Source organism: Leopardus geoffroyi, chromosome D4 (assembly GCF_018350155.1).
Source record: "Leopardus geoffroyi isolate Oge1 chromosome D4, O.geoffroyi_Oge1_pat1.0, whole genome shotgun sequence".
Lineage (NCBI taxonomy): Eukaryota > Metazoa > Chordata > Mammalia > Carnivora > Felidae > Leopardus > Leopardus geoffroyi.
The window spans coordinates 43,815,390-43,827,993 of record NC_059342.1 but is presented as its reverse complement, the minus strand read 5'-3'; the positions used below and the strand labels follow the sequence as shown (position 1 = coordinate 43,827,993).

General features: G+C 46.3%; 1 protein-coding gene across 7 annotated transcripts in view; it reads right to left on the bottom strand.

Moving 5' to 3' along the window:
- Positions 1-7,936: 7,936 nt before the first annotated feature.
- ADAMTSL1 (ADAMTS like 1) overlaps positions 7,937-12,604 on the bottom strand; it is an 884,660-nt gene continuing 879,992 nt past the window's right edge. For all 7 annotated transcript variants that reach the window (XM_045467750.1, XM_045467751.1, XM_045467748.1 and 4 more), the window contains 2 exons: positions 12,007-12,227; positions 7,937-10,502 (listed from right to left, as the gene is read on the bottom strand). In XM_045467750.1, coding sequence (XP_045323706.1) covers positions 10,396-10,502; positions 12,007-12,227 — 328 coding nt within the window. In that variant the 3' untranslated portion in view covers positions 7,937-10,395. The remainder of the gene's footprint in view (positions 10,503-12,006; positions 12,228-12,604) is intronic.

Here is a 12,604-nt window from a genome sequence, read left to right as displayed (position 1 = left end):
CTGCATCCTTGCCAACACCTGTTGTTGCCTGAGTTGTTAATGTTAGCCATTCTGACAGGTGCAAGGTGGTATCTCATTGTGGTTTTGATTTGTATCTCCCTGATGATGAGTGATGTTGAGCATTTTTTCATGTGTTGGTTGGCCATCTGGATGTCTTCTTTGGAGAAGTGTCTATTCATGTCTTTTGCCCATTTCTTCACTGGATTATTTGTTTTTTGGGTGTTGAGTTTGATAAGTTCTTTATAGAATTTGGATACTAACCCTTTATCTGATATGTCATTTGCAAATATCTTCTCCCATTCTGTTGGTTGCCTTTTAGTTTTGCTGATTGTTTCCTTCACTGTGCAGAAGCTTTTTATTTTGATGAGGTCCCAGTAGTTCATTTTTGCTTTTTGTTTACCTTGCCTCTGGAGGCATGTTCAGTAAGAAATTGCTGCAGTCAAGATCAAAGAGGTTTTTGCCTGCTTTCTCCTCGAGGATTCTGATGGCTTCCTGTCTTACATTTAGGTCTTTCATCCATTTTGAGTTTATTTTTGTGTATGGTGTAAGAAAGTGGTCCAGGTTCATTCTTCTGCATGTCGCTGTCCAGTTTTCCCAGCAACACTTGCTGAAGAGTCTGTCTTTATGTCACTGGATATTCTTTCCTGCTTTGTCAAAGATTAGTTGGCCATACGTTTGTGGGTCCATTTCTGGGTTCTCTGTTCTGTTCCATTGATCTGAGTGTCTGTTCTTGTGCCAATACCATACTGTCTTGATGGTTACAGCTTTGTAGTATAGCTTGAAGTCTGGGATTGTGATGCCTCCTGCTTTGGTTTTCATTTTCAAGATTGCTTTGGCTATTCAGGGTCTTTTCTGGTTCCATACAAATTTTAGGATTATTTGTTCTAGCTCTGTGAAGAATGCTGGTGTTATTTTGATAGGGATGCATTGAATATGTAGATTGCTTTGGGTAGTATCGACATTTGAACAATATTTGTTCTTCCTATCCAGGAGAATGGAATCTTTTTCCATTTTTTTGTGTTTTCTTCAATTTCTTTCATAAGCTTTCTATAGTTTTCAGCATATAGATTTTTCACCTCTTTGGTTAGATTTATTCCTAGGTATTTTATGGTTTTTGGTGCAACTGTAAATGGGATCGATTCCTTGATTTCTCTTTCTGTCACTTCATTGTTGGTGTATAGGAATGCAACCAATTTCTGTGTGTTGATTTTATATCCTGCAACTTTGCTGAATTCGGGATTCAATTCTAGCAGTTTTTGGTGGAATCTTTTGGGTTTTCCATATAGAGTATCATGTCATCTGTGAAGAGTGAAAGTTTGACCTCCTCCTGGCCGATTTGGATGCCTTTTATTTCTTTGTGTTGTCTGATTGCAGAGGCTAAGACTTCCAATACTATGTTGAATAACAGTCCTCTGCCCATTTTTTAATCACATTTTTTGTGTGTATACATTTTTTAATGTATTTTGGATATTAGCCTTTTATTGGATGCATCATTTGCAAATATTTTCTCCTATTCACTACACTGCCTTTTTGTTTTGTTGATGGTTTCCTCTGCTATGCAAAAACTTTTTATTTTGGTGTAGTCCCAATAGTTTATTTTGCTTTTGTTTCCATTGCCTGAGGAGACCTGTCCATAAATATGTTGTTAAGGCCAAGAAATTACTGCCTATGTTTTCTTTTAGGACTTTTATGGTTTCAGGTCTCAAATTTAGGTCTTTAATCCACTTTGATTTATTTTTGTGTATGGTATAAGGAAGTGGTTCAGTTTCATTCTTTTGTATGTAGCTGTCTAGTTGTTCCAGCACCATTTATTTAAAGGACTGTCTTTTCTGCATTATATATTCTTTCATCCTTTGTCATAGATTAATTGACCATATATGCACCCCTGTTTATCAGAGCATTATTTATAATAGCCAAGATATGGAAGCAGTTCAAGTGTCCATTGATGAATGAACAAAGATATGGTGTATATACATGTATGGTTTACACACATACACACACACACACACACACACACACGTATACATACAGACACAAAATGGCTGAATGTTACTCAGCCATAAAAAAAGAATGAGATCTTGTCATTTGAGATGACATGGGTGGACCCAGAAGGTATTATGCTTTTAAGTGAAATAAGTCAGGCAGAGAAAGACAAATCCCATAGGATTTCACTTATATGTGGAATCTGAAAAACAAAACGAATGAATAAACAGACTCTTAAATACAGAGAACAAACTGGTGGTTGCCAAAGGGGGGGAGTGGGGGAATGGGCAAAATAAAGTAGATTAAGAGGTACCAACTTCCAATTATAAAATTAATAGGTCACAGAGATGAGAAGTACAGCATCGGGCATATAGTCAATAACTTAATAACACTGTATGGTGACTGCATATTTTGTGAGCATTGAGTAATACACAGAATTGTTAAATCAGTATGTTGTACCCTTGAAAGTAATAAAACATTGTGTGTCAATTATACTTCAGTCATGAAAAAGAAAGAAGAGGGGATATTGTAAATACTTACACTGAGTTTTCAGCCATAAATCCAAACCTGGCCCTGAAAAGTGGATGTGTGCAGTGTGGAAAGAAAGGAGGAATGGAGGGGGAGAATAGCTTACGAGTACAGGATTCCCTGCCTTTGACTACTGACTTTGGGTCTCAGGCTGCATCCACCTCTGTGGGCTGTCAAAGTTCTGAGAGGCCCAGCTTTCCAGCTTTGCCACAGGGCAGTAGGAAAAAAGTTATAAAACGGTGCAATCTTGAGGGAAGTGGTGAGTAACAAACATTTATAGCCTCCATATTTGCCTGCCCTGGGTCCCAAGTAAGAAATCACAAGGGAAGAGCAGGTGGGGAGGGGTGTGGTGGTTGGTATTCCATGGCTTATGGGAAGGTAAGAAGGGGAAGGAGATTGGGACATGGAGCTTTCAAAGAACTGAGGCCTGTCACCCAGGGAAAGTGGCCAGAGATGAGTTTGCAGCGTGCCTCAGGACATTTAAAGGAGTCTGTTCCTTGTCCTGACAACAGTGGGAAGGTGTGGAAGGTTTTGAAACAGTGGACTGGTATAGTGCAAGCCATCTTTTGCGAAGATCACTTTGTGAATTGATTTAAGCCATTTTGGCTAGTCACCAGTTTCTGAGTTACCTTGGTAAAATGGGTAGCTCCATCAAGAGAGGCCGGAGCTCTCTGTCTCCACCTATGCAGCCTTACTCCTAAGATGGTGTGTTTCACTGAAAACAGTCCCGGCCCAAATTCTGGCACAGGCGTAAATGCCAGCAAAGTGGCCCAACACAGTCCTGTAACCTGCTCTTTGAACTCAAATAAGTCGTATCGTCCAAATCCAGGCATTCTGATAGTTACTCCAAGGTGAATGTTCCTACCATAAGATCAGCCAAAAACTTCTCTAGTCAAATCAAACAAACTGAGCAGGGTGGCTTGGGGTGGGGGGATGGTGGTGTACAGAACCAAGGACAACTCTAGACCTGGGGCTCCCGGCTGTTGGATTTGCTGGATTCTCAGACTGTTAATACAGGGGCAGTGGTGCCATGTATCCTTTCCAGACCTCTAGGAATGCTCATATCGCTGCTGTGTAATTAATGAACTTTGCGTTAATTAAGAAACCCTCTGGTGCAGATTTAGATAACAGTATTTGAAATCCTTGCATTGGTCACTTTTGGAGGGTGGATTTATGATTGGGTAATTAAATGTTAGCTAACTGCCTTTAGGGTGTAGATTTGTTAGCTTCACACATGCATCTGGTTACACTGAAGTGTTTGCAGGCAATAGAATAGTTCTAGCTGCTATATGGGGAGTAGATTGGAGGAGAAAGTGGGAGGGAGTAGATTTATTCAGTCAGGATACCTTTGTAAAGTCCCAATGAGAAAGGATCAGGAATAAAAGGAGAAATCCCTGGGTGCTGACTGTGAAGGAACCAAACGAAGAAGAAAACTGAGCTGGAAACTCCCCCAAGCCTGGGACTTCACATTGGCATTTGTGGTGAGACATGTCTGCTTTCCTGATTGGACTCTGAGTTCCCTGAAAGCCATGTCCCCAGGGCCCAGCCTGGGCCTGGCACAGAGTTGGCACTTGGCAAGAGTTTCTCAGACTCTGAGGGAAGGGGAAGGTAAGTGATGGGAAAAGAAATCAGGGAGGAGAGGAGATGAGAAGGGATAAAGGCTTATCTGGCAGGGGAAGGTAGAGTGAAGTCCACCAGACCAGATGAGAACTTTGGTTGTTTTCCATCCCAGCTGGACCTTAGTGCACAGGCTAGACCTTCACACTGCAAAGGGAGTGGAAGATCCAAATCATGGGGGCTTGCTCCCAGGTGGTTGCCTTGAGTGTCTCCATTCCAATAGGAAGGCCCTGTGCAGATAAAGAAATTCAGCTCAGGAGTGACTGGCCTATCGATCTGGCTCCTGCTCTGCACCCTGGCACTGACACACTGAGCTTCAGCTATAGGACAGAACTAGCTGGATGACTGTCTGGACAACTTTGTCATCCTTCAGCTGGCCTCAGCTCAGTCATTTCCTGGCCCCTTCATTGTTATTTAAACAAAGGATGGTGAGGATTAGGAGGAGAAAATCAAGCCCATGATGCACTTCATCACCACACTCGCTGCCTTGGCCATTAAACATTTCCCTGAGTTGCTTACCTGGTAACTAAGCTGTTCACAGCTTGTCTTCTGTCCTTTTTTGGGAGTTGTAACAAGGTCAGCCCTGGCTATCACAAAGATCCAGAGGAGGGCTGTTTATGTCATCTTGGAAAAGGAAGCAGGTTTCCCAGGCATGCTTTCTGGTCTGGATGCTGACTGTGCAATCTCTCAGGCCCTCCTAAGCATTCTGCTTAAACAAACATTATTTATGTTCAGCAGGAGAACCATTCCCTACTGTCTGCTTTCTCTTCACTCACATAAAACTGCACGTTTAATTTCTGTTTACACACATATAAACCGTATCTTTAGGAGCAGCTTGGGAAATCCTTGGTTGAAGATGGATTTTGCCTTTGGAAAACACAGAGGTGAGTGACATCTGTATATTGTATGATCAGAAGCATGACACATGTGGTTTGATTGGGACCAGGTGCTTCACAGAATCCATCTGAGTGAAGTTGTAAACGTCTGGTTGACAGGCAAGGTGACAGCTCAGTTCTTGCCAGCAAAACCTTGATTACCATATCTGCCTTCCAGTTTAGAGGTAGCAACACACATTTGAAAACCTTCGGGTGCTATGAACAAGAAACTGCGGGTCAGCCAAAGATCACAGTCTCTTATTGGCTCATACGCATGTAACCTGTAAAAGCATCTCCAAGTGGACTGCATGGCTGTGTGGGGACACATGATAATTTTAGGTTAATTTTAATCTTACAGGGTTGGTAGAATTCATTGAGTATTCAATTCTTTACTGACTGAGGCTTGTATCCACATCAATATTTTCCTGCTTGGTTGTATGTGACATGCGTAGATAACCTTCCCTGATTTAACTCACATTCAGTGTATTCTGAGTCTGAATCCTGAAGTCTTTAAATCATGGCTGGTTCATTGAACAAAATGAGGGACTGAAAGAGACAAACCCGAGGGGGTGTCACTTTATTTTGTTTACTAATTTATCCTTCCTTGGATAATTCACCCAGTAGGTCAGTTTTCATTGGGCTGTTTCCAAGAGCTTCATCCTTCTGTTCACCTGATAAGTCCCTTATCCTTTGTGGATGAATTTGCCTATTTTGGGGAGGCCCACAGATGGATTATTGAGCTCTAAGTTGTCTCATTTTAGCTGAAAGCCATTAATAAAATTGGATTTTTTTGGATTTATTTGCAGGATTATCATAGCATGCTGTTTATGAGAAAATCTACCACTTGGTAAGTGAGATATCCTTAACTTTAGCTTTTACATTACATGTATGTTTGCTCTTGAATGAGCATTTGTCCTTGTTTTTTTTTTTTTTGTTTTTTTTTTTGTTTTTTTTTAGTAAATCAAAGGAAATGGCAGATTTGATTTGAAACTAGATTGTACATTGGGATTACAAGGTAACAGCTGTCCTGGGAACTATTTCTGAAAGTATGTCAATATTTTGGTGAGTTGGCTACATGTGCTATTATGTTATCTTCCAATATACAGATTTGGGTTTACTAATGCCTCTCTTATTTACACTGTTGTGTAGTTCTGAACTTTGAAGGAACAACTGATGTCCTTCTCACTCAAAAATGAAAACCTAGGGACAGTCTTTCACAGTTGGCAATGGGAATATGAAATAGGACCAATGCTCTGCCCTCATTTCCCTGTCTTCAAGGTAGGGTGGATGATAATAGCAGTTAACATTTGGTGAACGCTTCAGTGATGTGCCAGGAGATCCTAGATTTCCTCAATGTGAATGAACTGCTAGTTTTCTCATAAAAACCCTATCTTAGGAGATATCCTCTTTTCAAAGGTGAGAAACTGAGGCATGAATGAGCTTTGGTGATTATTGATGATTTTGGTTTGGATGGGCCCCAGATTTTCTGGGCACATGCTGTCAAAGTCCTAGAAACTTCTGAGGCCAAGCAGGGGACTCTGGTATGAGCAGTTTGAATCCCAGGACCTGCCTGTGGTTAAGATTCCGAACTTTTATGCTGTGGTTGGGAGCATCCTTATAGGGATCTTTTTCTCCCCGCTGAGCTCTGTGATTTGGGCTGGAAAATTTTCCGTATGTTCTATTTGAGCCTGTCCCACCATTTGAAACTTCCTGGGTTTTTTTTTTTTTTTTTTTTTTTTTTTTGCTCTGGCATCTCTGACTTATCCCTGCCCTCCCATCCTCCCCTGGGGTCTCTGTAGGATATTATTTGATTGTTGGTATGTGAGTATTTCTAGTTCAAGTATGGACTATTTCTTTAAAGCAAAACCTAAAACTCCTTAGAAAATAATTGGGATTTCAGGAAGAGCTTTCTAACTAATTTTTACACTGCATAACAGACTGTGATGTGATGGGTGAGTTGTTGGAAAATGGATTGGAATTGGGCTTTCAGGCTGGGGTTCTTAAGTGCCTCCCACAAAGGTCTTTGTGTGGACATCCTGGGGGCTTGGAGACTTGCCGCCCTTCCACTGGAAACAATTGATGAAGAACGCCACAATACACTTTTATTTTTTTCTGCACTTCCCATAGTAGCTTTATTTCTATTAAAGTGCTTTAAAAATAGGGAGGTAGGGGCCACAGAATGCCAGAAGAATTGATTTTAGGGGATGAGAAAGTGACAACTCCAGTAAAATGTCCCATTGTCATCTACCAGCCTCCAAGCAGTAGGGAAAGATGGTACCCACAATGGTGGCCATGCATGGTCCGCTCTTGCACAGAGAAGCTGGAGATGGCATAGTGGGTAAGGAAAAGGCTGTGGCTAAAAAGCCAGACTTATAGGAGTTTGATCCCTGTTTCACTAGCTGGTTGACCTTGGGCTTTCTGGGCCTCTGTCTACCTATATACAGATAATCATAGGGCTCATGTGAGGATGAAAATGTAGTAACGATCTGTAAGTGTTAGCTCCTACTAATGGTGTCCATCCAGAATTTCAGCACACAGCTACTTTATACTGTGCATGCCCCTGTTGGCGGGAGCCTGACCTGGAGACTCCTCCTGCAGCCAAATCTGCATCTACCCTCCACCCACGAGATGCCCATGTATCTGTCTTTCTGAAGGCACTGTGGCCTCCATGTTCCCACTACCCAGGGCCATAAATGAGATGATTGTCAAGGGTAGTCCTAAACCTGAATATGTGCACATTCACAAACATAGCTCCTTTGAGTTCACTTACAGAGCTGGCCCTGCAGGCATGGGCTCCCAGCTTCCCATGCAGAGCTCAAAACCACCATTCTTCCGTGGCGGCCAAACACACGTAAGTGGCTGGGAACCACCCTCAACCCCTGTACAGAACGAGACCGGAAGGCTGAGCTTAACAGAGACTCGGACGACAAGAGTTAAATAAATAAGCTGTATTATCTGTACAAAAAATATAAATACAGTTTTGTGTTTTAGAGGAGGAAAGTGCCTCCTTCCATATTATTCAGCAGCTCTAATCATCTTGTGTTGCTGCTGAGTCACAATTCACAGAACAAACAGTAAATGTACATTCATCTCATGCAAGGAGCACGCTGCTTCCCACCCCAAACCTAGGTCCTCCGAGCTGGCTCTGAGGCCCCCTCCAACGGCTCCAACCTGACACGAGGCGGAGCTGGAGGACACTGGCTTTTAGAAAATGTAAATATTGGCCACTGATTCTCAACAGCTATTGAACTACAAATAACCAACCACATTAGTAGCAGTATGGAATTTGTATTCTCCATTCCATGCATAACTATTGTGTCACAAACGAGTCCCCTCTTCTTGCCCTGTCATCCCATGTTAGCTTTACAATGTGTTCTGTACACAGTGAATGGATCCAGAGTTAAACATCAGCCTCTATTAAAAATAGGAACAATAGTTACCAGAGTTTACAGGAACACAACTGCAGGAAGTTAATAAAAAAGTCCCCCGAATACTTTGTTTTCTGAATGACAATGTACAATTATTAATATTGCACGTTTTTATACAAGAAATCCTAATAAATATTCACAAAAGATATACAGACATAGAAAACATTCTCTTTTATTTTAAATAAACATTACGCTGATTTTTAGTAACATGACTTCTTAGAGCCCATTGTGGTGAGGAAGAAAGAGACCCACCTTAATTGTCCGTAGCTCACCTGGGGAGGACACAGCTTAATACCTTCTTCCCCCCGTCTTTGACTTCCAGGTGGGCTGGAAAACACAGCCCTGGTATTGGTGGTGGCCCGGGGCTGGGTGGCATTTTGCGAGTCTGTATGTGAGGCGAGAGCAGGCTGTCTGAGGGGTGAGTGAGTGTGGCCACACTGCCCTGGCTATTGAGCAGTGTCCACTCAAGGGGGAGGTGGCCAAAACCACTCACCCAAACCCCTTTGCTGAAAGAACAATTTGCCAAATGGTCCCAGGATTTCAGGTTTGCCCCTAGACTTTGCTGCAGCCATGTTACTCTAGCTGACCCGCATTACTGCAAGTGTGTGTGCTGCCTTGCTGACTGGATTACCAAAACTGGGTGGATATTAATTGCTGTAAGGTTCATAGTACTTCAGTGTGTGTAGGAACAGGTTGAAAAGCCTTTGAGGACCCTCTTGCGAGCTGTAGTTATCCTATGGCTTTGCCACCGCACCCCATCACCCTGCCCCAAGCTGCTGTATAAATAGGAGCGCCGCTCTTACAGTGGGCCTGCACAAGCCCACTGTCCCACCCTGAACGGGCCCCGGCCGGTTCTGGAAGCGGCTACTGTGACCCGATGGATACCATCTGGCAAATTGAACCCCACCCCTGGCCCTCAAGTGGGGCAGCAAAGGCCATACAGGCAGAAACCCCAGCCTATTCTTGCTCAGAATGCCCTTGACCCACATCAGCAGTATCGTTCTGGGCTGGGGTTGGGGAGGGGGGGACTCTTGATGTAGAGAGAGAGGAGAGGGGCCGCCCGACCGAACAAGTAGATCTTGATGTCTTTCTGGCTTTGCTAGGGGGGTACAGGCAGAAGTCCGAGACAGTGTGGGGAGTGGGGACTCCCCTGCACCTCAGGGAGGGCAGGTCTCCTAGCAGGCAGTGTGCCCTCTGCGAGGGCAGCAGCATCCAGAGGGCCCCTTCCCCGAGCCTCCTCACTCCTCCCCATCTACCTGCACTTCCCCGCTGAGGACCATGCACAGGTTTCTTTTTGCTTCTGTCTCCTCCCCGCCCCAGCCCCCACGTGGTTTTCTGTATCAAGTGTGCTTCGGGCCTACTTGGATGGTCTCCGCCTTACTGCTCTGTATCCGGGCTTGGAGTTCTTGACGCTCCCCGGCAGAAGAGCTGAGTTCTGGCCTGGGTTTTGCCTTCCGATGGTGTCCTCCCCTCCCTGCCTGCTCTTCCCAAGGCTGAGGCAGAGGAGGACACAAAGCAGAAGCACACTCCCGTGTGGACGGTGTGCTGCCAGGAAAGACACAGCTGGTTGGAGTCTGTACCAATGCTTTGCAAACGCTCTGTGGCCTACCCTCCCATCTCTCGTCTGCCACTGGCTCTGCCTCCCTGCTGTCCCCAGGAGCCACGCCTGCCTCTTCCTCCGCCTTTTTGGGACCTGGGTGTGGGAAGGCGAGGCGTCTGCTCTGCAACCTCCTGTAGACCCCTTTCCTTGTCTTTCCCCCACATTCTGTTCTCCAGTGAACCGAGAGAGAGGACATGCCGAGGTCCTCATGTCTGGGGTGGGGGAGGAGGTTGGACGAGGGTGTGTGGGGCGGGGGTGGGGAGAGGAAAATAAATAAATAAACGAAGAGAGCTTAAGTTCTGTCCAAGGTGGTGGCGGGAGTCCTCTGTGTGGCCAGGGTAGAGTTCTTCCCTGGGCCCTGTCTTCACGCTTTGCCGCAAGTCCCACAGCAGCGAGATTTGAACTGGCTGAGTTGGCAGAGTTTTAGCTGTTTGACCTTCTCGCAGTACCTGGTAGTATCTCTGCACTCCACTGGGAAAGGGGACAAAAGAAAGATGTGAAATGGAGCTAAAGGCTGTGGCCACTGGGTGCTTCCTGGGGTCTGCCTTGGGCACTGGACTCCCATGCTGGAGGGGCCCCTGCTGTCCAGCATCTCTGGGCTGGCCTTGCTCTGGTGGCACTCAGCCACCTGCCTCCCAGCCTGCCAACAGGCTGCCGTTGTTGGCCGGCTGACACGGCCCAACCCTTGGCCTGTTCTATTGCCTTTCTGATGGCACGCTTCCTTCCGGAGGGCGCCGTTCATCTCCCTCTCCTTGGGACTGCCTGACCTTCTAAGGCAAGCTGGCCTTTCCCCGTGGTATTTAAGTGGCTCTCCTCGAGCTGGTTCCCAGAAGGACTCAATGCTGCGCCACTCTGACGTGGTGTGCAAGTGAGGCCCTGGTTGATGGCCTCATCCCCTGGAATGTGAGCCTTCTTTCCTCCGTGAAAGTTTCTTAACACTGTCTACCCAAGCCTCTCTACTCCTTCCCCTGACCGTGTCTTGCCCGAGCACTGTGGCCTCTAGTTCAGTATTGGCACAAACGAGATGGTCCTTAGCTATTGGTGCTGATTTGGGTTGTGGACTTCTGTGACCAACATAGGAAGTCTGAAATACTTTGACTGAACATTAGTGCTAACTGTGGTGAGCTCTTGACATAAAGATGGGTCAGCACCACACAGAGAACAAAGATCATCCCTCCCCAGTGTATAAGCAGTGGGACAATTTGCCTACAGGACATCTGCCTCAGCGTTGGAAATCTCATGCTCACAGAGGCCCCGTTTAGGGGAAAACTGCATGGCAACATTTAAAAACTTTGTATTCTTTGTCTCATACTTTGTCTTCTTTCCTGTGGGGAAGGACCTCCAGTTTGTTTTGGGTCCAGAGGAAGAAAAAATATCCAACTGGGATACAAATGCCGGTGTTGGGCAGAGGAGGATCCAGACTTGAGGGAGGAGGGAGTGAAAGAGTAGATCTCAAGGGCATGGGCTCCTGCACAGTTCCGGTGGGTGCCCGTGGGTTGGGAAGGAGGGAGGGCAGCCAGTCCTTGTTCTGTGAGAAGCAGAGCCATGATGGGCGCAAGGCCAGCTGGGCAGGAGGCACTCTGTGTGCTCTTCTAGTGCAAACGGTGCTTTCTGTCTAGTAGTAGCCCGGCCCCCAGGAGGCACTGGTTGTCGTCCCCTGGGTACCAGCCAAACTACTGCGGGTGAGCTGGAGGCTGACTTCGTTTAGCATTTGGCCAATAGTACCTGGCTTTGCCCAGGGCCAAGATCGAGCCCTTGGGGGCACACTCAGCCATCTTTCGTGGCCTGGACATGCGTATACACATCTTTGCTCGCTTGCATGCACCCCTGTGAACATACCCAACTCTGGCCCCAGCTCACAATCCTTGGGAAACCTGGTCCAATGCCCTATGCTCAGGTGCAGTCCTGGGGACTGCCCTCTGCCCCCGATGCCCTGTGGGGAATTGGCAGAAGACTCTTTGGGGTTGGAACATACTGTTTTCACATGGGGTGATGTTGCAGCGCTGCCAGTTGGCCGGCCGGGGGCCCCAGGAGCACAGGTGTTCAGGCACTGCCTTGTTGGTGCGGGCGTGCACACACTCCACACGCCGGGATTGGAAGCCATAGTTGCCGCAGGTCGCCGTGCACAGGGTCCACAAGCTGACCCTCCAGTGTACGCTGCAGGCTTCTGACCAGCAGTTCTGGGTGCTCACGGGCCTGCAGGACGAGGGTGGCGGGGTTAGGGTCTGCCTCTGTGGGCATGGGACTGGGGAACAGATGTGAAGACATTGTCGCAAACCTAAGAATGTTGGGCAACTGCTCAAGCACTTCTATTGCCACCAGACCTGGGTTCTGGTCTCTGCTCCGTCAGTGAGGGGTTGTAAGATCTTGGAAGGACAATTGCTCTGATTGGCCCTCTGCGTCCTCATGGGTACACAGTCTGTATCGCTGTATGACCCAGGAATAAACTCTGTCCAGGATGGGGGCTGGCAGAGGCAGAGCCTGGGGCTGGGGCCTTGGGCGGGGATGGTGAGCCCTCACCCCAAGGGGACAGCCACAGGAACGCATGACAGGGAATGGGGACTGGATGGGAA